Here is a 25,754-nt window from a genome sequence, read left to right as displayed (position 1 = left end):
TAAAATTTTAGACAGACAACTTCATCTGTCCGAATACAAAAGAATAAATTTTAGAGAAAATAAAGCTTGCTGCTGTACAAGCCGAACGAACTTCAAGAACCGATTGTTGAATGGACAACCATTTTGCCATTGATTACCAGATATATGTCGAGGCCTTTGTTAGCGAATATTCGCGGGGGAGGACGTCATGTTTGTTCAGATACGCGTCGTATAGGCAGCCGCCGTTCGAAACTTCTGCATCGCGTGGATTGTTTATTTGACTTCGGCTTTCACCGATTGTTCCGACGTCTTCGTGTTCCGTAATGTTTCGAGCAGCCCGTCTTGAGAGGAGAATTAACCGCATTTCCACGAATCCTGACGGATAAGCGTTGATTGGAGTTACGAAGCAGCATCGATCACTCTACAATGGACACGGAACATGTGCGCGGACGTACAACGATTCGAGCTGCATGGACATTGTCTCGATTGTTGCGTTCCTATTATACGTAAAATAAAACTCGAATGATGATGATTCTGGAAGAAAGCTAGACAGAAAATGTAGGAAAAGTGTAGTCGCGCGCGACCCACTACTTTTGAGAAAATAATTAGACGTACGCTCGCGCTCGCGGCAAGTAGAAACAGCATGTAATGATCAGACTCGTTAGCCAACTCTCGCTCGCAGCGATAAAGACTTGGTTTCTGAATCATCATAAAGTGTCGCGAGCATGAAATTGTGGCTTGTGTGACGAAATTCATTACCAGAGTATATGAGCTACCTCATTTTGCATATTTACATAAACATTTCGCGTGAAACTACCACATGCTTCGCTGTACCTTAACCCTCGGACTCCTGCGAGATCTAGGCCTTTGCCAGAGTCATTTCTGACCCGCACCGATATTACCCTGCAGTTTTCTTATTTCGAAATAAAAATCGTACACTTATGAAACATTCTGGAAACGCGCGGTGCTTCACGCAGGTCGCATTCAAGCGACGTTCTACGCAAGTTAACAAGACAATAAGACAGTCTGAGACCCGTCAGCGTGTTCTGTATTTCCGTCTGTCAACGCGCGGCAATATTTCATGCTCGCGAAGGGAGTCGCGCATTTCTCTTGGAGGTCTCGCGTGCTCCTTGTTCTTTTTGCTGGGGCGAGTACACACATAATCAAACCGGCTTCCGGAAACTTGTTCATCGCGATGGATCCCTGTGGAAGTTGGCCGCGCAATTTCCTGGAAAACCAATTTTCATCGGCGCCCCCAACCCACCGTTGGCTTTGTAACAATCTTCTTTTCATCGGCTAGAGTCCATCGTTCTCAGTAGCCGCCACTTGTTTCCACAGTTTCTTCGCGGAACCGTGAGCACAGCTCGCGGCGCAATTTCTTTAATTACGAACGGCGACCGCAACTTCTAAACGGCGCTTTAATTCGGAGACATCGCGCGCACGGCGCGGCGACAGCGAAGTTAAGAGCGATATTAAAATTTCTCGCCTCGCCGACAGCGCCAGTTTAGCCAGCTTAGCGGCGTCCCTTCGCGATGAGAGAGACACGACAGCTGATTAAAGTTATTCTTCGGCATTGCACTGTTACCCGTGCACAGCAAGCTTGCCTTGGGAAATATTCGTAATAGCATCAGCACGTTGTGAATGCTTCAATCATTTTTCGTTCAGGTATTAATTATTTTATTAAGCATTCTCAAAGAATTCTGCTTTGTTTTACTGTAGCTTGAACTGGGATATTTCTTAGAGGGAAAATACAGTTCTCTTGATGATTTTCTGGACTTTTATAATTGGTTAATATTGTTGTTCGGTGGCAAGATTTATTTGGAAAACAGCTGTGGGGCTGGTTGAGATTATTATTCTTTCACTGGCTTCAGCTTTATTTTGGAAAATATTGTGCCAAAGTGAAAACGAAGATATTGGGCGGATGTCAGGTCTTTCCATCCTCCTTTTCGTTTACCGGGATGTGGTTTGCTTCGGAACCTTTTTCCAGATACCCTGAGGCTGACGGGAACCCTCTATAACACTATTGTCTCAGCAATACATCAAATGGAACTTGCTTTGACAGGGATGCACGTATACGTGGTCTTCGCGTGGTACAGTGTGTACCGGGAATCCTTGATCGAGAATAAAAAGGGGTTGGTTACCACAACATTATTATCGACTACCGGAGGATGCTTTGTTTCTTCTAAAATTCGCTATGAAGTTCTATGAAATGCACTGGAAATTGTGCAATTTTCTACTGGTGTGTCTGACCATGATCTACTAACTCTACTTATTTGAAGTGATTATAGTAATTACTGTTTATGCCCGTGGTTGATCCTTGGGTGATCTTTCGGACCTGTGATGTTCTTGCACTGCGAGGTGCCCGCTAATTAACTAGTGCTAGTTCGAAGGACCACCTTCCACTGGTCGGAAGGAAATAAATGAATGGAATGCGAGAATGTATTAAACCAACTATAATTCAACTAAGGATGCGAGAAAGCTGCTAGAAGGAGCCAAATCCCGTCGAGGCTACAAGTGGTATCTAAAGAACTATACTGAGCTAGTTGGGCTTCTAGCGCGATCTGCTTGGGAGAACGCGCGTCACCAGAAATCTAACCTCCGTTCTCCCCACTATTCTAGCTTTTTAACCCTGCTTCGGGGGTTTGGTGGGAGGATCTAGGGGCTGGGTGCTTGAAACAGGCCCAGGGCGCGCCAAGGCCACACACGCTTGGCGACCGAACCCTGGGTTTTTCCAAACATCTGCAAACTATTCAAACTGCAGTTTCAAGCACCCGGATGCGCTGAGCCTAAGGGGCGAAAGGTTTCGAGTGTTTTATGACAAGGGATGCATTGACGGGACCCAGGCACGGACGGTAACATTATTATCTAAGTGGCGATGACAGGCCCATCGCCGTAGCCAAACTACGAAAAGTCACGTACCGGGTCCGCTGGCAAATGTCAAGGCCCCTGCCATAAAACCGTCGCCCAACGCGAGCCCCTACAATTACTAGACTGCGGATTTTTATGCAAAATAAAAATTATCCCCGTCAATTGCAAGAAGCTGGAGCCAAATATGTATTCCATTCTTATTTTAATACTTTCAACAAGTTTAAAATAATAGATTGGTTTAAATTCCACTCATTTTGCTAGTGGTTACATATGTTCAATTGATAAAGATTACTTAGACGATAAAAATTGATTCTAAATAATTTTTACATGTTCCGAAAATTGAATGAAGTCCTCCGATTAATCTGACCGTGACTGGATATAATTTATTTAATCTACCGGAATGTTAACGTCCAGTATCGGACGATTTAAGGACGGAATATTTGACTAGGTTAGTGAAAATTTACTTTAATCAATTTTTATACACTCCGAGGAATTAAATGAAATTCCGGTGGTTGGCCTGACCATGGTTAGATATTCTACCTAGCCGAGTAGAATGTTATTGCTCAAGCTTCAAAGGCTTTGAAGACGAAATTATTTGCCTACCTTGATGAAAATCGACTTCAAAGACCTTTTAAATCTACCTGAAATTAAGCAACGCTTCTCCGATGCGTCCGACCATAAACGGATATTCTACTCGGCGCAGTAGAATTACTTTATCACACAGTTTCAATCTACTGAAGGCGAAATGTCATACTGTCACGTCTGACTATGACTTACGGTTTCTACTTGCTTCGGGAAAACACGGTAATTTTCAAATTCCGATAGTTTTTGCGAACAAAGTTAGTGAAGATCATACTAAAGTTCTCCTCTACACTTCGTTCTCACCGACAGAAGTTTCAACTTAAATGTTTGAAAATGCCTTTTTGCGACTTTACAAAATAAATCTTTCTTTAATACACTGCTCATATAAAAAATCTTTTTTGCCGTTAAAATGTAGTATACAGCCAACAACGATGGAAAAGGACTTTCCTTCAAACATGAGGGAATGAAATTTCATCATGCTCCTCCGGCTGAATTTTTCTAAGAATTACCTCGTTACAGAGCATACTCCGTCGTTGTAGTGCCATACGCCATAATTGCGAAGAAGCTTTCCCCGGTGATCGAATAATCCAGCCGGGTTCACATATCGGGAAATTCAATTTTACGCGGAGGTTGACGTGACCCGCGTCGAGTCTCCCCCTCGATTCCGCGATAAGGAACGCGGCCGCGATATTTTATGCGGGGAATCGATGGGATTTGGGGGAATACCGATTGGTCTGAATTGTAAATACCTCGGCAGGTGGTTTCGCTGACGAAGGTTCATCAAACGAATCAAAAGTCGTCTCGCGAATTTCGTTCGTCTCAAATCAATCCATTCCTTCTGGTTGAATTTACTTTTGTAACCCCGATAGGGTTTCATTGCGAGGCTCCGGGAGACATGATTGTTGTCTGGAATTCCCAGGAAAATGCGAAAATGAAGCAAAAAGGATGGTGGGCCACCCTGTTCGGAAATACTTTTTGTACCCGAAGGCGTTCTTGGATCAGTTACTTGGAACTCACTTGTACGTATCTACTTTTCATAGAAATTTGTGGAAATGATTGCTCTATTTTTATATGGGATAATTGATACAGATCTTACGAAACAAGGATGTTAGTCGAGTGTAAAGAATTGAAGCGATCGAAGTTCATCCGGTCGAACAATCTTACGGCAACAGGAAGTTATGCAATTCACTCTTTTTCTTGGATTTCGTAGGGACGAACCGTGCCGTTTTTACCGGGGATCGTTTCCGGGACCGATCCCACGAGCATACGTGTTTCCGAACCGCAAAAACGATCCGGGATCAATTTAGTTCCCGATGCAAATGGTCCGAGAAATTCGAATTGGAAGCCCATTTACGTTAATGTCAAAGTTCCCGCCTGTACAAGTCGCTGGAACGTCGACGGATGACGGTGTGAGATCGATTCGAATGGTTCTCGCGCCTCCAGTCGCCCGGTAATTAGCGTTCCCGTTTGTATTACCATGTTTAATTACCCGCATGCGACGCCATTATACCCTTCGTTTATATTAATACACAGCCAGACCGTATCGGGTGTCATAAATATCGAAATATCGGCACGCGCTTTCCTCGTGTATGCTACGAATAATACCAAGGTTCGAAACACTGGTTTCGCGCGGCTATAGTGACGTTATCCACGTTGACCTGGCAAAGCGGGGGTAGTTTCCCCGTCAACGGCCAAAAGCAAGTACTCGTTATACCAGCCACCCTCTCAGCGTTTATGCTCGGCACCCTCGCACAGAAATGGCCGCGAGCAGGTTTGTTCCCGATATTTTTCCAAGGATGATCCGCCGACGGGAAACAACCCCTCCGCATCGAGAAACACCCCCTGGCCAGCCATAATTGCGAAAACATTTTTCTCACGATCTTCTGCACTGCCCCAGGGAGCTGCGCCAATGATCTTGCACACCTGCTTCCCCTCTTAGACGCTTCTTCCCGGTCGGTGAACTTTCATTAACTAAGCAATCCCCTAATTAATCTTTGCTGCACGATCTATTCTTTACTACCTTCTTCATTGGGCAATGGAATTTAAACGTTTATATCAGTGTTCTGGTATTGGGACTTTTTAAATTTTATACAGGACAGTCCTTTAGCTGGGAATAAATTTATATTCGTGGGCTGAGCGTTTTTGTTGTGTTCTGTATACTGAACAATAAATGTGTTTGTATGCCAGCATTTTTCGTAATGAGAAATGAAATTCGAAGGATACATTTGGAACGTTTTCGAGATGTGATTTCTTAGATTTAATACAGGGTGGTTCTTTAGTTGGCAATACATTTATATTCGTAGGCTGGGCATTTTTTGCTTTCTTTACACTGAACAATAAAAGTGTTTGCATGAAAGCACTTTTTTAAAATGGGAAATAGAATTCGAAGTATTTATTTGGAACGCTTCGGGGATGTCATACTTTAGATTTACCAGAAGCTTGCTTTTTAGATGACATTACATGTCTTCACAGTAAACAACGAAGGTGTTCCTCCAGAAGACCGTCGTTGAAAAAATTTGTTTCTACTATCGATAAAAGATACCATTCGAATTAGGTACAGCTATCAAAAATTTCCAAAAATCTAAACGAATAAACATCTTCGTGTACAGAGATTTTCACGAAACGCTACACATTTTTCAAACACTTCAGTTAATACAGAGTACGCTCCAATTAATCCAGTTCGGTCAAATATAAATATTGTCGATTTCATTCGATTACGTTTAGCCATCTCTCACAGCATCAATTTATTCGTACTAGTCGTATCTGTATACAATGCAAACATCATACCGAAATGAAACACGATTAATGTTATGGCCTGTATAAAACACGCTCGCAAAATATTTCACTTTTAAGTCGATTAAACCATAAATTGCCCTTTCCAGACTGATTCGAAATGTTAAATGACGCTCCCTACTTTCTGCTCGTCACTGCACAATTATCTCAGGTACAGAATAGACCAGAAGCGACTCATTACAAGCAGATCTAAGTGTTAAATAATGCTGTGCACTTTTTATTCGCCGCTCCACCGCAATTTAAATAATTGAATGCGACTCCGAAGCGAGTAGAGTTCCCGGTTACATCGCGACCCATTAATGTAATTAAAATTCGCAACACGCCGAAGAATCCGCTCGATATGCGAAGGATCTAGCGCCATCCTCTTGGAATTTTTAATTTCTGACCAGAGCAGAAACCACGAGCAGGTCCACGTAAACGTTTCCAGTATCACGGGAACCGGCTAACTTTCTGCCCCGGTGTATGCCAGAATCGAATTTCGCCTAGTTCCGAGTCTTTTTTCCCACCGGGGCGAGGGCTAACACGATTTCCGTTCGTTTCGGGGTTCGAGGTCCGTTGATGATTAGAAAATGGTCGGACGAAATATCCAACCGCCATGGACCGAGGTAGTATCGATTCACGGTAACTGCATGGAACGCTGATTCGATTTACCGGGTATTACTGTTACTCGAGATATCGATTCCACGCTTCGCCTGGTCGCGGGGGAGGAAGGGGCACGAGGAACGCAGTGATTCTAATTAATTCGATCCCTTTCCATTTCTAGCTCCCACGCGGGCCTTTCCTCCTCCCTCTACCCTTTCGCACGGGAAAAAAAACTCTGCGGAACACGAACGTTTCGACGTTGGAGCCACGCGACATTCCTCGGCGTTCCCGTTTTCAGTAATTCTTGAACGACGAGTGGACGCCGGCTCGTTTACTTCTATTTCCCCTATCCTTCGCGTGTTCCGCGTTCGCAACGTTTCGTGAGACTTGTCGCGGACCGCCCGTCAAACAAAATAATCGCGTCACATTGTAGGCACGGCGAAACACAACCCAATTCCGAGGGATGAATATTTTCTTCGGGGATTTACGTCACGCTTCGCGCGTGCGTTATTTACGGAGCCCCGCGGCTCGCTTTGTTTGCAAAAAGTTTGCATTTTCCACCGTAACGCCGCTGTAACGCTTTAAGCAAATGTTTGACGCGGCCCGTCGCTCGACGAACTCGTTCCGCGGCACGCTGCGCCGACGGATTTTATGATAATAACGTGGTAATATAATTTATGGTAATGGTAACACACACATTCGACCTGGAAAAAACGGCGTTATCCCAAACAAAGGTCCCGGAAATTTAATATCATCATGCGATGGCCGATATTATTTTGATGAACATTTTAGGAAGTGTGACTTTAATTAACCCTCGCGCGACGAATTCCGCATGGCCGCGGAGCTGTATCACTCATAATTGCATCGACGAAGTGTACTCGGCAATTTTCTATCAACAGTTTACACAGATTGCGATTTATTTTCCCAATTTGATTGGGAGAGTGGCTTAGAAATGTTTGTTTAGCGATTTTCCGAATAGTCCAGAGAAGTTGAGAGGATTATTTTGTGTTTTTCAAAATTGGATTTGCATGTTCGTTATGCGTGGGAAGCGGGGAAATGGAATTTTCTAACGCGTTTGAACTATGCTCGGTATAACTACTTGCTGGAGGGATAAATAAATAGGAACATTTTCAAGCTTGTTTCTCTGGATCGTGAAGGTCTGTTTTACAAAAATTTTGTCCTGGTTTTAGACACGATCTTCTGCTATGAAATGGGCAATTTGTTTCGTTCTAGTATCAATAACTATGTACTTCGTAAAATAATTTAATTAATCCTTTAACAGCCGATATAACATAAACGTATATATCGGAGAACTATTGTACTTTGTGTGAACGTATCGCAAATTCTGATTGGTCTCCGATATTCTAGGACAGTCTACACTAATTTATAAGTCTTCTATATCATCTGGAAGTCGATACTGTGCCAGCTTGATTTTATGGAACCGCGTAAATCGATATGCTGGAGCCAGAAGTATTGGCCAGAAAGTCAATGCATTTTTCTTTGCATTTGTATTGTTTTTAAAAATGATTATTACAACGAGATAAATACACTACAAGAAGACAGTTCTTTTAAAACTCAAATAATAATTTCAATTTAACTGAGTAGAATTTTATTGTAACCCTTATGACATTCGAGGGGACCTTCAGGATAACCTAATAATAACGTAGAAATGGTACTAGCATTTTAGACTGGTTGGAATTCTTATTTGCAGCAGTAACGTGAACGAAACCGCTCTATTATAGTCCTGCTAATGGAGGACATAATGGGCGATCCGAATAATAATTAACGGAAGCGGGAAATCGCACAAGGATCTCGAGCGCAGCGGCGGCGGCGGCGGCGGCAGCAGTCGCTCAAGCAGTAAAAACCGATATTGGTCAGCCCGGTCGGCCAAACTGTTGACAAAGCCGGCGAGCAAAGAAGCGGGTAAGCCTGTGGCACCGTACAAACGTTTGCAGAACTAACTACGGCTCCTATCGCCCTTATTGCAGTTCTGAAGCAGTCAACTTTCCTGAAAAGCCGCAACGTTGCCGCGCCACTCTTTCACGCATTGTTAGATCGCGGATAGGCTTATTTGCAAGAGTATGACCCCCGGGCGATCAGCGTTTCCTCCGTTCGTGGCAACGACGTTCGTTCACCAAGATAATCTTACGATTAATTACGAGCTAACTTAATACAGTTGGCGATAACGTGGAATTTACAGAACACACCGCGGCATTAATTTCTTTCGGTGTCGCGCACATCTCATAATTCCGATCTAAATTGCATTCCGGATGGATGCCGCGAGGCAATTTGAAAAATGATTGATGACAGGTCACACCGTAATCTAAAAGTGCCACGCGAAAATTCGTGGAATATTTCGAGCACTGGTACGCCGACACCGGCCCGGTTTGAAATTTCGTGATTGATAAATGGCGTTGCACTTTATCTCCGGCGTTCCTCAACTTTCCATCGGCCGCGGTAACTTTCGAGCTCTACGCCCGCGTTTACCTTAACAAACGAGCTCTTAAAAATTCTTGTATAATTTGCGGTTGTGTAAACGAGTGCTCGGAGCGAGCGGAAAGTCATGAACTTGTCCCGTTCGAGAGCCGTTACGGGTACCGTTACTAGACCGGGGAATTAATATTAGTTCGAATATGCCGGAGGATTGACGCGAAAATTATTCGTAGCTCTATCTCAATTTGATCTGGCAGTCTGCAATTATTTACAAGTCCGGCTCCGAGGAGAGATACTTGGCGAGCCGCAGCTGGGGCCATGTGTCCTGCGACTGATTATTTTACCGGTGTCCCAATTAGCGTTCCGGACGCGATCACACGGTGCATTTCGCGCGGGAAAAAGCTCCGGGGTCGTTAAGATCTTTACGACGTTTGCGGCGACTTCGCGTCGTCTTGCGAAACGATTCGACAGAAAGATCATCCTACGATTCCAAACATTTGCGTCCTTCCTCCCGATTTAAATCTCGAAACCATCCGACTCCAAAAGAGCGATTCCTTTGACCCAAAAAATCCCTTCCCTTATCTAAAACAGACATTCCTCTCGGAAAATAAAAATGCTTCGATAAAGAACTTTTAAACAGTATAACGTGTCTCAACATTTACGATCTTCATCTTAATTTAAATTCAGCACTGCCCTGTTCCACAAATTGTATTCTTCCCATGAAATTGGAATTCTCTTCGAGAACAAAAATCACACGCTTCGTTAAAGAGCTCTCTCTGTCTCTCTCTCTTTCTATGATGAGACAGAGAAAAATTATTGCACGACTCTGAATGTATGCTTCCTTTTAATTTAAATTCTGCAGCGATTCGTCGCCTCCAGAAATTGTTTCTATATTTCCGAACACGAACACATCGTAGAAAAATTCACGGTTCGTTACAGGACTTTCTCCAGGGTGTGACGAAGGGAAAGTCATTAAACTGAGCTCTCTTCTAATTTATAGCCCGTGCAGATTCCTCTGCTCCAAAAATTGTTTCTCTCCTTCAGAACAGGAATTCCTTTGCGGGAGGAAGGATTCACGGTTCGTTGAAGGACTCTCCTAAAATTGTGACCGTGTAAGGATCATTCCACGTCTCCGAACGACTTCATTCTTCCTCCTCATTTGAATCCTGCAGCCATCAAAGTCCACACTATCAATTCTTTTTCTACAAAATTGATTTCCCTCGTCTAAAACGCGAATTCTCCATGGGGAACAAAAATTCCGGTTTCGTGGAAATACTTTGAATAAATTGTAACCTAAGAAATGACGTTCTACGACTCCACACGTCTCTATCCCCCTGTCCCTCATTTAAATCCAGCAGCCGTCAAGGTCCAAAGCAGCGACTCCTCTGCTGCGAAAATCCCTGTGCCCGCTCTCCAACAGAAATTCCTCGTCGAGAATAAAATTCACGCTTCGTTATAGGACTTTCTCTGAGTCGTAAACGAGAAAGTCCTTCCGTGCTGCACCTACGAACAGCTTCGTTCGTCTTTTCGTTCGATCGGAACACCCATCACGTTGCCATCATAATTTCCGCCGGCGGAGAATTAATTAATTAATTCGGGCTGCGTTGTTTACGCATCAGGGGTGCAATAACGTCGCGTCAAACGATGTCATTGGCGTGTTAATCACAGCAGTGCCATAGACAACGAAACGCTAAAGATCCGGCGGACTCACCATTTCGATCTCGAAGGCGAATTATTCAATTAACGAAAATCCTATCGCGAAGAGAAAGGACAATAGAGGAACGTGGAAAGAGGACTCGCCAAGGAAACGCGTTCCCCCTATATGTTACGCCGCGGAGCCGCCAATTATCTCGGTTAACTGTCCTCGAATGGATTAACTCGAGAGCCTGGGGGACGGAAAACGCTTCTACGAGTCTGTTTCCGCTAAAGCCCGGTTTTCACGCTCGAAGGCAGCGAAAACTCGTCTGGAATTCAACCAGATAAATTCCACGGGATTCCGGGACCCAAAAATGACACCACTTTTAACCCAGTCGTGTCAGGATCGAATATTAGATTGAGTGATACGATAGGTAATATTTTTTTTTTAGCGACCTAATGAGCCTTCGGCGCATCTCGATACGTAAGGCAAAGACAAAGAAATTGCGACGCTTTGGCATTCATGACGGCGACATTGATAGGCTTGTTATGCATAAATATTCGAGCACGTTCGCGCCCCGTTTTGCCAGCTAGCGTGTACAGGAGCTATGCGGCTTGTCGGAGAATTCAGCTTTCCGTACATCGATCAATCTTTTGTGTTTCCGCTCGCGCCACCCTCTGTATCGCGCGCTCGACGTAATAACTAGTTCGATTCTTATTGTTGTATTTGCACCGGGGCGGTTGATAGTGAAATCTGTGCTCTCGAAATAAACTCGTTCCAGTTTGTCGCCGTTGGAGAGTAACTTGAGCATCGATGGGGAAGCCTGGAAATGCTTTCGCCGAACATATTGAGGTTAATTGAGTACACTGATGTTAGAATTCAATGGAACGTCTCCATCGCAAGTTGTCGATACTCAAACTGGTGTAACTTCGTGAAAAAAAATCGTACAGAAATCTGCCTAGGCTCTTTGTAAAGCATAATCCATCAGCTTTCACAATCTCGAGCTCATTTCATTCATACATTTTTTTTCAAAACACGTAGCAGGCGGAAAAGTAAAGATACCACTTTCCAAAAATGTTACAACTTCAAATCTCCGTACAGAACGTAAACAATTTTTTCCCCGACTGAAATTAAGGTGGAATTATAGTTCGAAGTCTCCGCTTTGCAACCATGTATCAATAGTTGACGTACGATTGTTTTGTGGCCCTTTTATTGCTCTTCGAATGCAGTTCGAGATGCATCACAAGGAGTTCGATTTGTGAAGTCGAAGGTGCCTCCTGGTTTTAAATGCCTACGCGAGGTAAAAATTGTTGTGACAAAAACGAGATCGGTATGCTGAAAGCTGCAGATTCAAGCTTTAAAATGAGCCTAGGTAGATTGTTATACGAGTTTTTTCACGAGGTTACAGTCAATTGAATATTGTCAATTTTTGGACAGGAATAAAATTGAAATTAATTTAAATAAGGAGATTAAATAATTTTTGTGCATGGGTTCATGTATTGAACAAATACATTCAAGGAATCTGTGTAATGTGCACAGCATATTGGTCACGTAAGAATTCTAGAGGTTAAGCAGCTTACTTCCTGGGCCAAATGATGGGTGACTATCTATCATACGAGCTGCTCCGCTATGTCCAACGGAGTTTTCTCTTTCCTGTCTTTCCAACACATCTGTCGACACTCGCAGTAATGCTCTGTCTGATACTTCTTGATGGTCTCAGGAGCCCAGGTGGAACAGCATACGGTTATTCATCCTGAATGATCACATTCAGTATGGCCAATAGAAGTCCCAGTGTATACTACGTCGATACTGAGATTGTTCCATATGTTGTCTCTGAATCCTGAATGGGTTCGCGTGGGTACACTTTATAAATGAAGCATATACCGAGCTTTTAGGAGAACCGTATAAAGAGAGGAGAGAGAGGAAGGGGCTCTCGCTGGAGAGTTCGATCCCAAGAGCCCTTGAATTTCTCTCAGAAACAAAGTTGTGAAATAGCCTTTCTGGGTAGGTAGCCGTTGAAAAGGCCTCCCTGGGCACTCCTGTTTCCTGTATGCTGAACTATGCACGCGGCATCGGTTTCCTGAATGAGCGTGTAGGCGGCCGAAGTTCAATATAGTAACTCATACAGGGAATCGTGAATACGTTCATCGATGCGGGGACCAGGATGTTGTATCCTATAATCCTCACAAAAATGAGAATTTACAGATCAAATGGATTCAGTTCTAATTATTTGAGTTTTTCAGAACTCTACTACACTAAATTCTGAACTAGGATCAAAGGGACCATGAACTCATAAAAAAATACTTCTTCTTCTGAGCGATCAGACCTTTGGTAAATCCAGCTACACACGAAATGACCTCTGTTCTAATCCTTGTATGTTCTTAAAAATACTCGAGTCATTTGGTCCATTTTTGAAAAAGTTACTCCACTTGTGAGAGTGCATGGAGACTATTTCGACTAACTGTGTGCAACATTAAATAAAGCAAACAATTTATAAAATGTGTTGTTAGGAAAAGAGTTTTAGTTTGTTTAATTGAAAACTGTAACTGCTCTATTGTACTCTCCGCAATTACCACACCAAGCTAAGAAAAGTATGATACACATAGAAAAATTACCTATCCAACCCTTTCGATCTGCATCAATTCACTGCTGCAAATGAACCCTGTTCAAGCACCTAGCTCTAGGGCAGTTGCACGCAGTGCAGCACCACTATATTAGGCCTAATCCCGCCGTCTTGTTATCGCGCACTTAGCCTCAATCGTCGGCGATCCTAATGTCTTCCGGTCCGAATTTACGAGGCCGATCATCGGAACACCATCATCCATCCCGGCGACTCGATTCGTGATTGAAACAGAGTTATAAAAGAGTATACACTCTCCGAACCCCTCAGTTATTAAGCGACGCGCGTCCCCCGGTGCTACACGCGGCTCTCGTAAAAATCCTTGGCGGAAATATCGGGGTCGAGGGTCGCGGGAGCACGTGCGCGTTCCTGTAGGATTTCTTTCGATTTTTCGCGACTACGAAATGCCGATTTCCCCGCGAAATTGCGCGTCAGCTTTCGCGGATAGCAGTATCGAGTATCGAGACGTGAAATTGCAACGTGCAGGCCGTTCGTTTCGCCGAACAATGAGCAACGAGAAACTCGGGCTGGGTGATGGACGATATGCAAAAGGTGTATTGCATCGAGCAGTTCGACTATTGCTCTTTAGAACCTGCTCGGCCCAATCGACGCTATTGTGCCGCATAATTTGTACAGAAAAAGCGTCTTCTCCCTCGTACGAAACGATATTATCCCACTCGAGAAAGCGCGGCCATCGATTGTTCCAACAACGCGAGTCTCCCGGAAACGCGTTTTCGTTTAGAGGAATAAATTCGTTGCGAGCGAGACTACTTACCTCGCAGCTGTTCGCGATTCTACGTGTCCTGCAAGCACAAGCCAGCGCTGTCTTCCGCCAGGTCTAGTGAAGAGCACTTTCAAGAACCGTGAGAGAGCCTGTTCCTCTAACGAACGCTGAGGAACTGCTTAAGGGGTTGTTCTCCTTTGCACGAATAAAAACGACGAGTTCTCTATCGCGTTTTCTTAAAGCGTAACGTCTCGGAAATGTCCTTTCAAAATTGTATCGCGGCACAGAGTGGCGAAGTACAGAGTGGCGAAGTTACGGTGATTCCAACAATGCGTTGCTTCCGCCGCGTTACTCCCTTTGGAAGTAAAACCTCCTTGAAGCCACCCATGATTCTGCAATACTAGTCTGTGAAATTTCGTGCACGGTGTGACCTCGTTTAGCTGAACACGTGGGGTACATGTTTTCTTTTCATCGTTCGTGGAACCTAAAACGTACCATTTTATTCTACACCTTTCATGTTTCGTTTTTACATGGCTACAAAAACATAAATTCCAGCAGCCATGTAAATTGACACATTGCAAGAACAATATAAAAATAGAAGGAATATTGAAAATGTTTACATCAAAATTATTATGTATTCTCTTGGAAAATGAATGACCCTATATACAAGTTATCAAGTTGCTTGATATCAATTTATTTGGCTAAACTTTACTTGAGAAGACCAAAATTTTTTAACTATTTTTAGGTAATCCTGTAGATTTTCCGGAGAAAATGGCGAAAATCCAAGTTTCAATGCTAGGAGATCACTAGTTCAAAAGTTATGCGTGTGTAAATATGTGAAAGTTTTAGCGTTTTTGACAGGTAAGGGTGCCGCCATGACGGTATGTAATGACGCTTAACGAGCGGAGCCGCTAGAGGGCACCACAAGCACACGGTAATGCCGATAACGTAGAGCATCAATCTTTAAGAGGAAATATCTTTTCCGCACACACAAATAAGAAAAACTTGAATTTTCAGCATTTTCTCGTAAAAATCTACAGGATTGCAGTAAAAAAAAGTAAACAATTTCTGGTTTCCTGAGATAAAGTTGAGCCATTTATTTTGATATCATAAAATTTAAGTTATATGCGTTCTAATTTAAGGTATCTAATTGTGTGTACTCGGCACTTTAGGATTTTCGAAATAGCTTTGAGTGCAAAGGACTAATTGTTTATAACAAAGAAGTATCTTTATAATCCCAAGAATATTCCAATAAATCTAAATCTATACGCCGACAGCGTATCCAACGGCGTATCACAATCGGTCTGAAAACGTGTCTTCCCCTCTGTCTCGATGCCGGGACTCGACGGATAAATTTGTTAGGCGAACGAGAAGGGCGTAATCGTGTATATTAAAACCCGAACGGAGAAGCCGATCCCGGGAAGCCTGAAAGACTATCTCGCCTAGTAATTTCAGTTAGCCCTTAGCTTAATGCAGTAGATCCTTCCAGAATCCAGCTCGGAGCTACGTTCATCGCCAGACCTAACCGACAATATGACGGATCAGGATGGAAAGTGGTTAGACGACGGCGTCCCGACACTCGCTGTAGCAATTCAGTCGCGGGCGGTCTTGAACGAACGGCTCACCGTTTATCTTTGTAGAACAGTGCCATACTTTCCGCGACCCAGTTCCCCTATCGTTACAATAGACCGCTGTGATCAGTGACCATAGATAAAATGAAATTCGCGCGGGTGGACACGCGTTAACGATTCCCTACCTCGTGGAAAAATATGAGGCTCTGCGAGCGTAACAGATAGCTAGCCACGTATGTAATTACGGGGGACACAGAGGATAACGCATCGTTATTGTCCTCAAAGTTGGCCCGCGCGAGTCACAGCTGCGTTGAAAGAACCACTCCTGTGTTAGGGACTCCATGAAGCTAGCGACTCTTAGGGCGTATCATCTTCATTCTGTGCACTACGGAGTGAGATCTGTTGTGAAAATGACAAAGAAAATCTGCTATAGGTGCTTGCTATTAATTTCTGGTGAAATAAAATTCTGTTTCTCTATTTTAGATATTTAACTATAATTGTACAGGGTGTCAAAAAATTATATGTCACGGCCACCATAGCGTGATTCTACACCTACGATTTGGTGGAAATTGACATAAAAAACTCCCCGCAAAATTGACCTTGACCTTGAAAATCAAGGTCAAAAAAACAAAAATTTTTTTTTATTTTAATCGTGTTCTACTGATCATAAGGATCCACTTTGTGAAAGAAACCATGGGTCGCATCTCAACCGTTCTCTTAAAAAATGATGTTGCATTTCTTATAATTTTTGCAGCTTCTTTATTTGTAAATTTTTTACATCCAGCGCCAATATATAAGTAAATAGCGTACTATCATACAGCGGGTACCATCAGTAAGCTATCTCGTTGGGTATGAAATTATCATAATCATGATACTCCTATTTCCCTAACTACAGAATGAAAGAAAGAAGCTGCAAAAATTATAAGAAATGCAACATCATTTTTTAAGAGAACGGTTGAGATGCGACCCATGGTTTCTTTCACAAAGTTGATCGTTATGATCAGTAGAACACGATTAAACAAAAAATTGTTGTTTTTTGACCTTGATTTTCAAGGTCAAGGTCAATTTTGCGGGAAGTTTTTTATACCAATTTCCACCAAATCGTAGGTGTAGAATCACGCTATGGTGGCCGTGACATATAATTTTTTGGCACGGGGCTCTCTAATTCTTCTTACCGTTTATACCCTGACTAGATCGAAGTATGATCACATCAAATAGACTCTGTCTCCACAGTTCAAAGCTTTTAGAACTCTGCTAGACATTGTGCTACTAAAATTCTCGATGCAAAATGTTCATAGACTCGTAAAAAAATAATTCAAAGCTCTCCTGGTCGGTCAAACTTGAAATGAATCAATCAAAAAATTAATACACTCGTCGAAAACACTCCCAGCCCCTTCTGATCTGTCTGACTTCAAACACATCACTCTACTGCACCACACGAATTCTACTCCATCTAGAAAAATTCTTTAAAAGTCTACTATACGTTCTGCTGCACTATACTACTGTGTTCTATAGTTGAACTCAAATAAAATTCCGTTTCATTAAACGGAATATCTTCCCTTTGCTTCAGTGAAATTATAGACGATAAAGCTAATCGTTGCAGCTGCAAAAGAAATCGTAGCACCAGAGGTGAAAGCACTCGTGGACTCTCGGTTTCCGTAAAATTACATGCGTTTCATGTTTGCGATATCATAGAAGCCGCGATTGTAAAAGAAGTACGATAAAAATGCTGGAGCGGGCTAACGAGGTCACGTGGCTGTTCCGCGTTTTCTTCGCATTTTAACGAGACTCTCTCCTCCCCTCTCTCTCTCTCTCTCGCTCTCTCTCGCCTTGAAAACTTATTGATGACGCCATTGCCCGATACACATCGCGAGCAGCGGAAGTCTCATTAAGTCTGCTCGCGTTGCGCCGAACGCGTCTCCAAGAATGTTTTCTTCGCGTCCTTTCTTAATTCATCGGCCAGATACTCCTTTAATCAATCTCCGAAGAATTCGCCCTGTGACCCCTCCATCCCCGTTCATCAGCTCACGCTTTATTATTTTTCTCATTATAAATCGCTGAATTATTCCCGTAAAATTTGCATCGTATTACACGGTCTATTCAGTGTCGAGTTTGTGATATTTTCTCCGTGAAATTAGAGGACCCTCAGCTGCGGGAGTTCGGCGTGATTCTTTAATTACATATTAATAATGTTCAGAATTTTTTAAAGCCAGCTGCAGTCAAAATTGAACTTTCTGTAAGAAATCATGTACAGACTATCGATTCTCTGCTCTTATGTCGAACTTCGTCAGCAGCCAAGTTAGAAAAAAAATTATCTGCATAAAATTTTTTGCGGATACTGTGGCCAGAAGTGTGCGGACGATGTACGGAAAATTTCAACCCAATCCATGAGGCAGAATTTCAGAAAAGTCGAATTAACTGAACGTATGTAGTAAGAAAAAACGAGAACCAAATTTCAAATCACTACAACTCAGTTAATTCTGCAAACATCCGACTGAAATTGTACAGGCACATTCTCTGAACCCCAATCTTTAAGAAAGTATAAAATAAAATATCCAATGCACATAACGTCATTCGAAGAAAATCGAGCTTGATCCACCAATTGCCAGTGTCTGACCATGGCTGACCTATTCTACTTGCCCTGAGAGCGAAACCCACGTACCAGACAAATTTGCACAATTCTCCCAGGAGGACTGTCTCGTATAATACAATCTGGCTTCAAATACTCCGCTTATTCTTTCAAATCCCGCACGTAGCTGCAAGAGGAACCGGAAAACGCGTAGGTCTGACCGGTTTCGAGTTAATCGCGTTGATCAGCGCTGGGAATCCTGTCGTAAAGGACAATGCAATTTTCCGGGCTCAGTGGGAGCGTAGTTAAAAAATTACTCGGCAATTTTCCGTGATTCCGTGCCATTTGGCCGACACCCTCTGTAACACGGATTTTTTTTTCTAATTCGCAGGACTCGGGGCGAAAGTATTCGCCCGGGAGAATACAAACCAGCTGGCCGACGATCAAAATGTGAATATCTTATTGGACTTGGGGGAACGTGGTGCAGCACGCGAGGGAATACCGGAAATCATGATCAAGTCAGGAACGTCCGTCTCGCCGCTCTCGGCCTCGTGGGCGACGACGTCCTCGACGATCTTGAGGGTAGCGACGTCCAGGATAGCGGCGACATCCAATATCAGTAGCGTTTACGATGATCTAATCAATCAAACCACGCCGAAAAATGAAACTGTAAACGAGGTGAAGTACACGCCGTACGAAGACAGGCCTGAGACCTACATCGTGCCGATCGTCTTTCTCCTGATTCTGTTGATAGGGCTCACAGGAAACGGCGTACTTGCGCTCACTATACTGAGACACAGCAACATGAGGAACGTCCCCAACATTTACGTCTTCTCGCTGGCCCTCGGAGATTTACTGGCACGTGTTCATTCTCTCTCTAACGACCCTTGTTCGCGGGTTAACCCCTTGCACTACGATTTATTTCACGGTTGTTGTGATTAAAGCACTCTTTGGAGCTGGCAATTACCTAGATGGAGGAAATTTATAAATTCTGTACGGCTATATATTCATACAGCCTATATGATAATGTTAGCACAAAATAGAATTTGATTTCGATCTAAGGAAAATTGGTCTGCGGATCTTTAGGATTAAAAATCCTAATCTATAATAGGATAGGATTATTAATTCTAGAATAACCTAGGTCAGAAGAATTGTCCCAGTTTCGAAGCCAAAGTAAGTAAGTTTAAGTGCAAAGGCTTAGCCCTTCCGCGCCCTAAAGATCCTAATAAAATTCTTTTTATTCGATTGCATCGTAAAAGATATGAATGTTTGACCCTTTTCAAAGATTGGTGTCATCCACACGTGACCAATGTGGTAGTTAACGTGTTAATTCGAGACCGGTTTACCTGGTCTCTTTTATTGGCCCCTGTGGATCATGAATCTCTAGTCCAGGGCCACATTTAACCTCCCACGAAAAATTCCCGAAATTCCATTCCACCGGGAAATATTTTACACGCCCTCATTTCACGGACGCTTGACTCGTCGACTGGATATATTCAACAAAATCACGGAAATTTATTTAATTAAACGAAGACTGAGAAGTGTAGATTTATCATGATTGTTCTTTCGAATCTTTACCTCGCACGCTTTAATTAAATTCAGTATACTACGCGCATCAGCAGAAACATTAATTAGCAAATCAATTGTTTCGTTTAAATGTGAACGAGGATACAGTCGATGTTTTAATTATACAGACACAAATACGGTTAAAGAATCCGTACTCTAAGTATTTCAGTTTTTTTTTTGTGTGGAGGTGCAATAAAGTTCATTTCATTTAATGGAATGTGTTTGTGTGCGATGTTCGATGCTCGTGACAAAAATATATTCAATTTAACCTTATCTGATACATAAATTAAGAGAAACAACTGTGAATTAATTCAGGAAATTCTCTGGCAAATAAATAAATAGATATACTTCAAATGCTGAAAAGTGTGTTTATGATGGAGTGGTGACAAATAGAGTGACATTATTCTTTAAAACAAAAATTATCATCTTCAAGCTACCCTAAACATTCTATTTTTAAAAAACCGCCACTAAAATTATCTCTTTGGACAACCTAGAGAATTCAATCACAGCAACTTATTCACTGAAATAAAAATTGAAATCTTAACATGTACAAGGCATGTAAAATACGAATTGTACATATGCCAACCAGATACGATACATCGAATAAAACAGCGTAAAAATTCCTGTTTAAATCGATGCAAAGCATTCTGTCTCTCACGTACATATGAATGACACGGCAGTGTTAATTAGTGGACCTGATATAATGAACGAAACCGATCTTCCGAGAGAGTGAACATTTGAAAGATTAAAGGAAAGATTAAACAAATTAACCCGTACACGATCATTCTCTGACTATGTGTCTGTTCATCGTTACGTCACAGGTGATAATGACATCGGTGCCATTCACCTTCACCATCTACGTACTGGATTCGTGGCCTTTCGGGCCAGAGCTGTGCAAATTCTCCGAGTGTGTCAAGGATATCTCTGTCGGCGTTTCCGTGTTCACGTTGACAGCGCTCTCGGCTGACAGGTTCTTCGCCATCGTCGATCCTATGAGGAAACTTCATGCTACAGGTTCAGGCTTCAATAGTTTCATTATTATACCGACGATAATATCCATCCAAACGACCCGACGGCCTCAGCGACGCGACGTCCTGAATGAGCATACCGGTTTTGACTTGTAGTAAAATTTCCATCACGCTCTAACTTCAATCAGTAATTATCAGCAAAAACTTGAAAGTTAAAATCACTTCGAGACTACTCCTCCCACAAAGCGGTTAAAAGTTTCTTTTAATAGCCTAGGGAACTACGTACTTTGTTATAAACCGTTCGAACTCTTTTGCAGTGGGTTGATTCGATTGTTCATAATCCCGCGAAAATTAATGAAAGTGTTACGCTGTCCCAAAAGTTCCTTTCCCAATCTGCATGCTTAATAGAAAATATGAAAACAGTAAAGTCTTGATCTAAGCCGAACGGAGCTACACGATCATAGTCAATTCACCTATCCGCTATATAGCGGGTCAGGTATATCGGTGTGAACCACTGTTAATTCAATTACAAAACTTCTTTGTTGGACTTTCACCAACTTATTCGTGGCATTTTTCTGATTGAAGTGACACTAAACACGATATAAGTTGAACCGTATTCAGTGGTTTGATACAGGGTATGTAGTGCGCCTTCGACCGCGTACAAGAAAATAGTAGCCCTACACGATCTATGTCATAGCAGGGACCCGAGGATTGGACTTAGATCAAGACCACCTGTTTTGTGTGAACACAAAATCCATGCATTCATCTGTTTGTTAATGTCCCATTATTTCTTAACCCTTTTAGTGCCAGCGGGCCGATCTATCGTTGTGGTGGGCTGACGTGCTGAGGGACTTTTTCTCAGCCTCGTTTGAAGGGCCTCGCTTGTTTATCAAATCGGCCCGTGGCATTCTTCGCATGTACTCCGTAAATTGTCTGGCACTAAAAGGGTTAATAAGTAACTCTTGTTTAACTAGGCATCCTTGAAAACTATCCTCATGAAAATGAACTTTCGGGGCATCCTAGTATCAGGTGTATAAAATAATTCGAGATAATTCGAGCGGCATTGCATTTTATGCTGCTATCATTTTTCACGCTCGAATATAAACGAGAATTGAAAATAAGCAAAGAAAAAAAATCGTTTTATTGATATTTATCATTTACATGGGATTGTAAGCTATAACACTTATTTATTCGAGAATAAAATATAGCCTTTTTCCATCGAACAAAAGCGCAGTATATCAAAAATTGATTTTTTTTGTCCGGTTTTTTTTTTAAACTGTGCGTTAAGGGGTTAATATAAGGTTACAATTAATTGATTGGGCTACGAATTAATTTGTATAAAATTTTATGATATACTGAATTTACGGTGTGTTAATTTAGAAATACTGCACAATGATACGACGGAGAAAGAATGCGAGAGAAGTAGAGTTTTGTTAATTTGACTAAGAAACATCGGCTGGATTTCCAGTTAAATGGAAACCAGATTCGCGAGGTTCATAGCGGTAGTCCAGAGCTTATTCGCATAGGGACGACCCAGAGATTTCTCTTTCCCGCAAAACCCGTTTGGATACCGTGATCCCAGGAAAAGATTCGCGAAACGTAACAATAAAGAACGAGATACGGAGCAAAACCGTGACCAACAGATTATCTTTTTTGCCGTTTTAGGTACAGGAAGGAGAGCAACGCGGTTTACCGTGATCGTCGCCGCGTTGATTTGGCTGTTGGCCATTATCTGCGCCATTCCCGCTTCCTTCTCCCAAATCAGAACGTTCCGGGTGAACAAGGACGTGAGCTTTCACGTAAGTTTGAACACCGGTGTCCCCAGGGAAATCGGTTTACTGCCCGAGTTCTTACGACGCTGTGCTGCATACGGATATTGCCCCGCGATTATGTTTGTTTTTCCTGGCAAGAAGCTGCGATATCAATATCTACCAAACTAAAGGCATTCGGAATCGATGTCCTGCTTTCTGGACTGGAAAGATACTCTCAGAGATATCAATTCCCTAACCAGCCATCGTTTTTTGTTCCTTTCAAATACAGTGCCAAAGTTAAAGAAGCATCGAAAATTGACGATATTTAAACCGCTATAACTTCGCGAAAAAAAAAATTGTGCAGCAATCATTCTCCGCTCATTTTGAAGCATAAAGCATTTTCTATCACTGCCCTGAGTCCGTATTTCTCAGAAAAATTTCAACGTCGCGTGGAGAATTAAAAACTGATGAAAGAAATTAAATTCACTTTCACTGGCGATCGAAAATTGCCGATATTCAATTTGCAGTAACATCGTGAGAAAAATCGTACAAGAATCTACCTGAGCTCATGTTAAAGTTTAAAGAATCTGCTTCCAGAGCCATCTGTTCGTTTTTTCCAAAAAAATGTTTACTTCGTGAAGGGAATTAAAAACTGGAAATACCTTTGACTTCACAAATCTGCTTCACAAAGTGCAATAGAATGGCAAAAAAATCATATGTTAAATTTTGATACGACGTTGTAAAGAGTAGACTTCAAACAAAAATCCAGCGGTAATTTCAATAAGGAAAAAAGTTTTTTACGTTTCGTACAGAGCTTTGAAGTGTGGACACTTTTAAACAGTGGTATCTTTACTTTTCAACGGAAATTCATTGCTCCTATAATTTCACACACAGAGTCTTTTAAATTAGTATCTTCGGTATTAGGTATTAAATCAAGAATATCACTATTATTTTAAAATTCATTTCCTACCACTGCTTTTGATTGTAAATATTAATTTCGATCGATCGCATTATTTCGAATTCAAAATCCAGGTTCAATATTTGCTAAGCTGGTACAAGAAATGAAGTGCTCGAACAAATATTTAAAAAATGTAATTTATGCTCTGCCACTGTCGGTTTCAACTAGCTAAAATCTCGAGCGGTAGATCGCATTTTATTCATATCAATTTTATTCATTATCAATCGCATATTTTCGAGTATATTATGCATTTATAACAAAAATGAGTGGGTAGAATTTACTACAGGAGAACAATTACAATAATTTGAAAAAATGGAATGTATATCTGACTCCTATCTCTTGCGATCAATGCACAAAATTTTTGCTTCGCATAAAAATCCGTTGTTCAGTATTCATAAAATAAAAATCGTCTTCTTGAAGGTCTGCTACCCATTTCCAAGCGAATTCGGCACGAGCTACCCGAAAACGGTCCTGATCTGCCGCTTTGTCATCTACTACGCAGTCCCACTGACAATAATCGCAGTGTTCTACATTCTGATGGCTCGGCACCTGATGATCAGCACGAAGAACATTCCGGGAGAGATGCAAGGTCAGGTGAGTGGAGACGAGGCAGCAATTTCTTCCAATAAACTCCGCCTCAGGACTCTGACATACTCTTCTCGTGATGCGAAAGGTCCCATGCTTATTGATTCCCAGCCGAGGACTCACAGGACCTCGAGAACAGGCTGGTGATTTATTAGAAACGCGAATACAGCAGCCCACCGAGGGCAGACGTTCCGCGATAATTCGGCGCGAAAGTTTCGGGCGGCAGTCGCGCAGAAAGAATCACAACTCTGCCGGAGACCCTGGGGTGGCCTGTTATTCTTAACGAAGTTATGGTCAATACTTTACTTAGCAGAAATTTTCCGTGTAGTCCTTCTACCATCGAACTGTTTAGAATTTCTCAATAAATTGGTCGACAGCAATTTGTAATTCAGTAAAGAGATAATATGACAACTTCCTGTGAAATTATTATTTGAAAAAAAATTGGTAATTATACAGAAAACGGTACACCTCACCGATGTTGATAAAATTTCAATATGTTGGAAAACTCAACATTCTGAACAACTTTTTCCTATACATGTAACCGTGTACTGAGCCATAGTTTCGGAGATATTCGCGAAAAACTGCAGCTACTACTATATTGAATTTTGATTCCCATAACCAGTCAGCTGTGTTGAATCAAGCAATGACGGATATGGTCGTCATGATACAAAATACTCCCATTTCTCCATGACGGATATAGTCGTCAAACACAGCTGACTGATTAACATGTTTATATTATTATAAATTGAACCTGTTCATTACTGGGTTAAACTTCATCTTGGCTACCCAAAAACTTTTTACTTTTTACTATATAATCCTGCACACCTTTACGTGAAAGTGCCAAAAATCGAATCTTTAAGGCGAGGAATTCAGTGGTTCAAAAGTTATACCTGCTTAAGGAACAGGATCATGTAGTAAAAATGTTAAAAATTTTTGGGTTGACAAGGTGAAGATAAACCCATTACTGTTATAAGTGCATAAAATCCGCGGTGCGCATGAAATTAGTACGATGTACAGACGTCGTCCCTAAACGATTAATAGGCTTCTAGTAGGTAAAGTGTTAACTGGCACCGGTGTGCTGGGTCTGCTTCCAGTTAAGGCAAGTGAAGGCACGGAAAAAGGTCGCGAAGATGGTGATGGCGTTCGTGATAGTGTTCGCCGTCTGCTTCTTCCCTCAGCACGTGTTCATGCTGTGGTTCTACATCCACCCGTCCGCCCAGGATGACTATAACCTGTTCTGGCATTGCTTTCGGATCCTCGGGTTCTGTCTGGCGTTCATCAACAGCTGCATCAACCCGGTTGCACTCTACTGCGTCAGCGGAACGTTCAGGAAATACTTCGACAGGTGAAAGGTTCTCTCTCTCTCTCTCTCTCCCTCTCTCTTTCTCCCTCTCCCTCTCTGTATGTGTATCCTCCCTTTTTGGATACCCTGACGATTGAAAACTGTTCGAACGAAAAACCCGAAGCTCTTCTCCCCTGTACATCGGACGAAATTTTTTTTGAGAACGCTATGATTCACGAAGAATTATTAACACTTTCTACGATCTATCTCTCCAGATTTATTGCCGT

General features: G+C 42.2%; 1 protein-coding gene across 4 annotated transcripts in view; it reads left to right on the top strand.

The window, feature by feature from the left end:
* The window catches only part of LOC143365173 (neuropeptide CCHamide-1 receptor-like), a 67,076-nt gene that overhangs the window by 32,606 nt on the left and 8,716 nt on the right, over positions 1-25,754 (top strand). For 2 of the 4 annotated variants that reach the window (XM_076805115.1, XM_076805106.1), the window contains exons 2-6: positions 18,749-19,215; positions 20,745-20,937; positions 22,557-22,690; positions 24,021-24,194; positions 25,280-25,537. In XM_076805115.1, coding sequence (XP_076661230.1) covers positions 18,749-19,215; positions 20,745-20,937; positions 22,557-22,690; positions 24,021-24,194; positions 25,280-25,534 — 1,223 coding nt within the window. In that variant the 3' untranslated portion in view covers positions 25,535-25,537. The remainder of the gene's footprint in view (positions 1-18,748; positions 19,216-20,744; positions 20,938-22,556; positions 22,691-24,020; positions 24,195-25,279; positions 25,538-25,754) is intronic. The other 2 variants (XM_076805098.1, XM_076805123.1) reach the window with 1 other exon arrangement.

The sequence above is a fragment of the Halictus rubicundus genome, chromosome 1 (assembly GCF_050948215.1).
Source record: "Halictus rubicundus isolate RS-2024b chromosome 1, iyHalRubi1_principal, whole genome shotgun sequence".
Taxonomy (NCBI): Eukaryota; Metazoa; Arthropoda; class Insecta; order Hymenoptera; family Halictidae; genus Halictus; species Halictus rubicundus.
The sequence above is the reverse complement of the archived record's forward strand: the minus strand, read 5'-3'. Positions and strand labels throughout refer to the sequence as shown.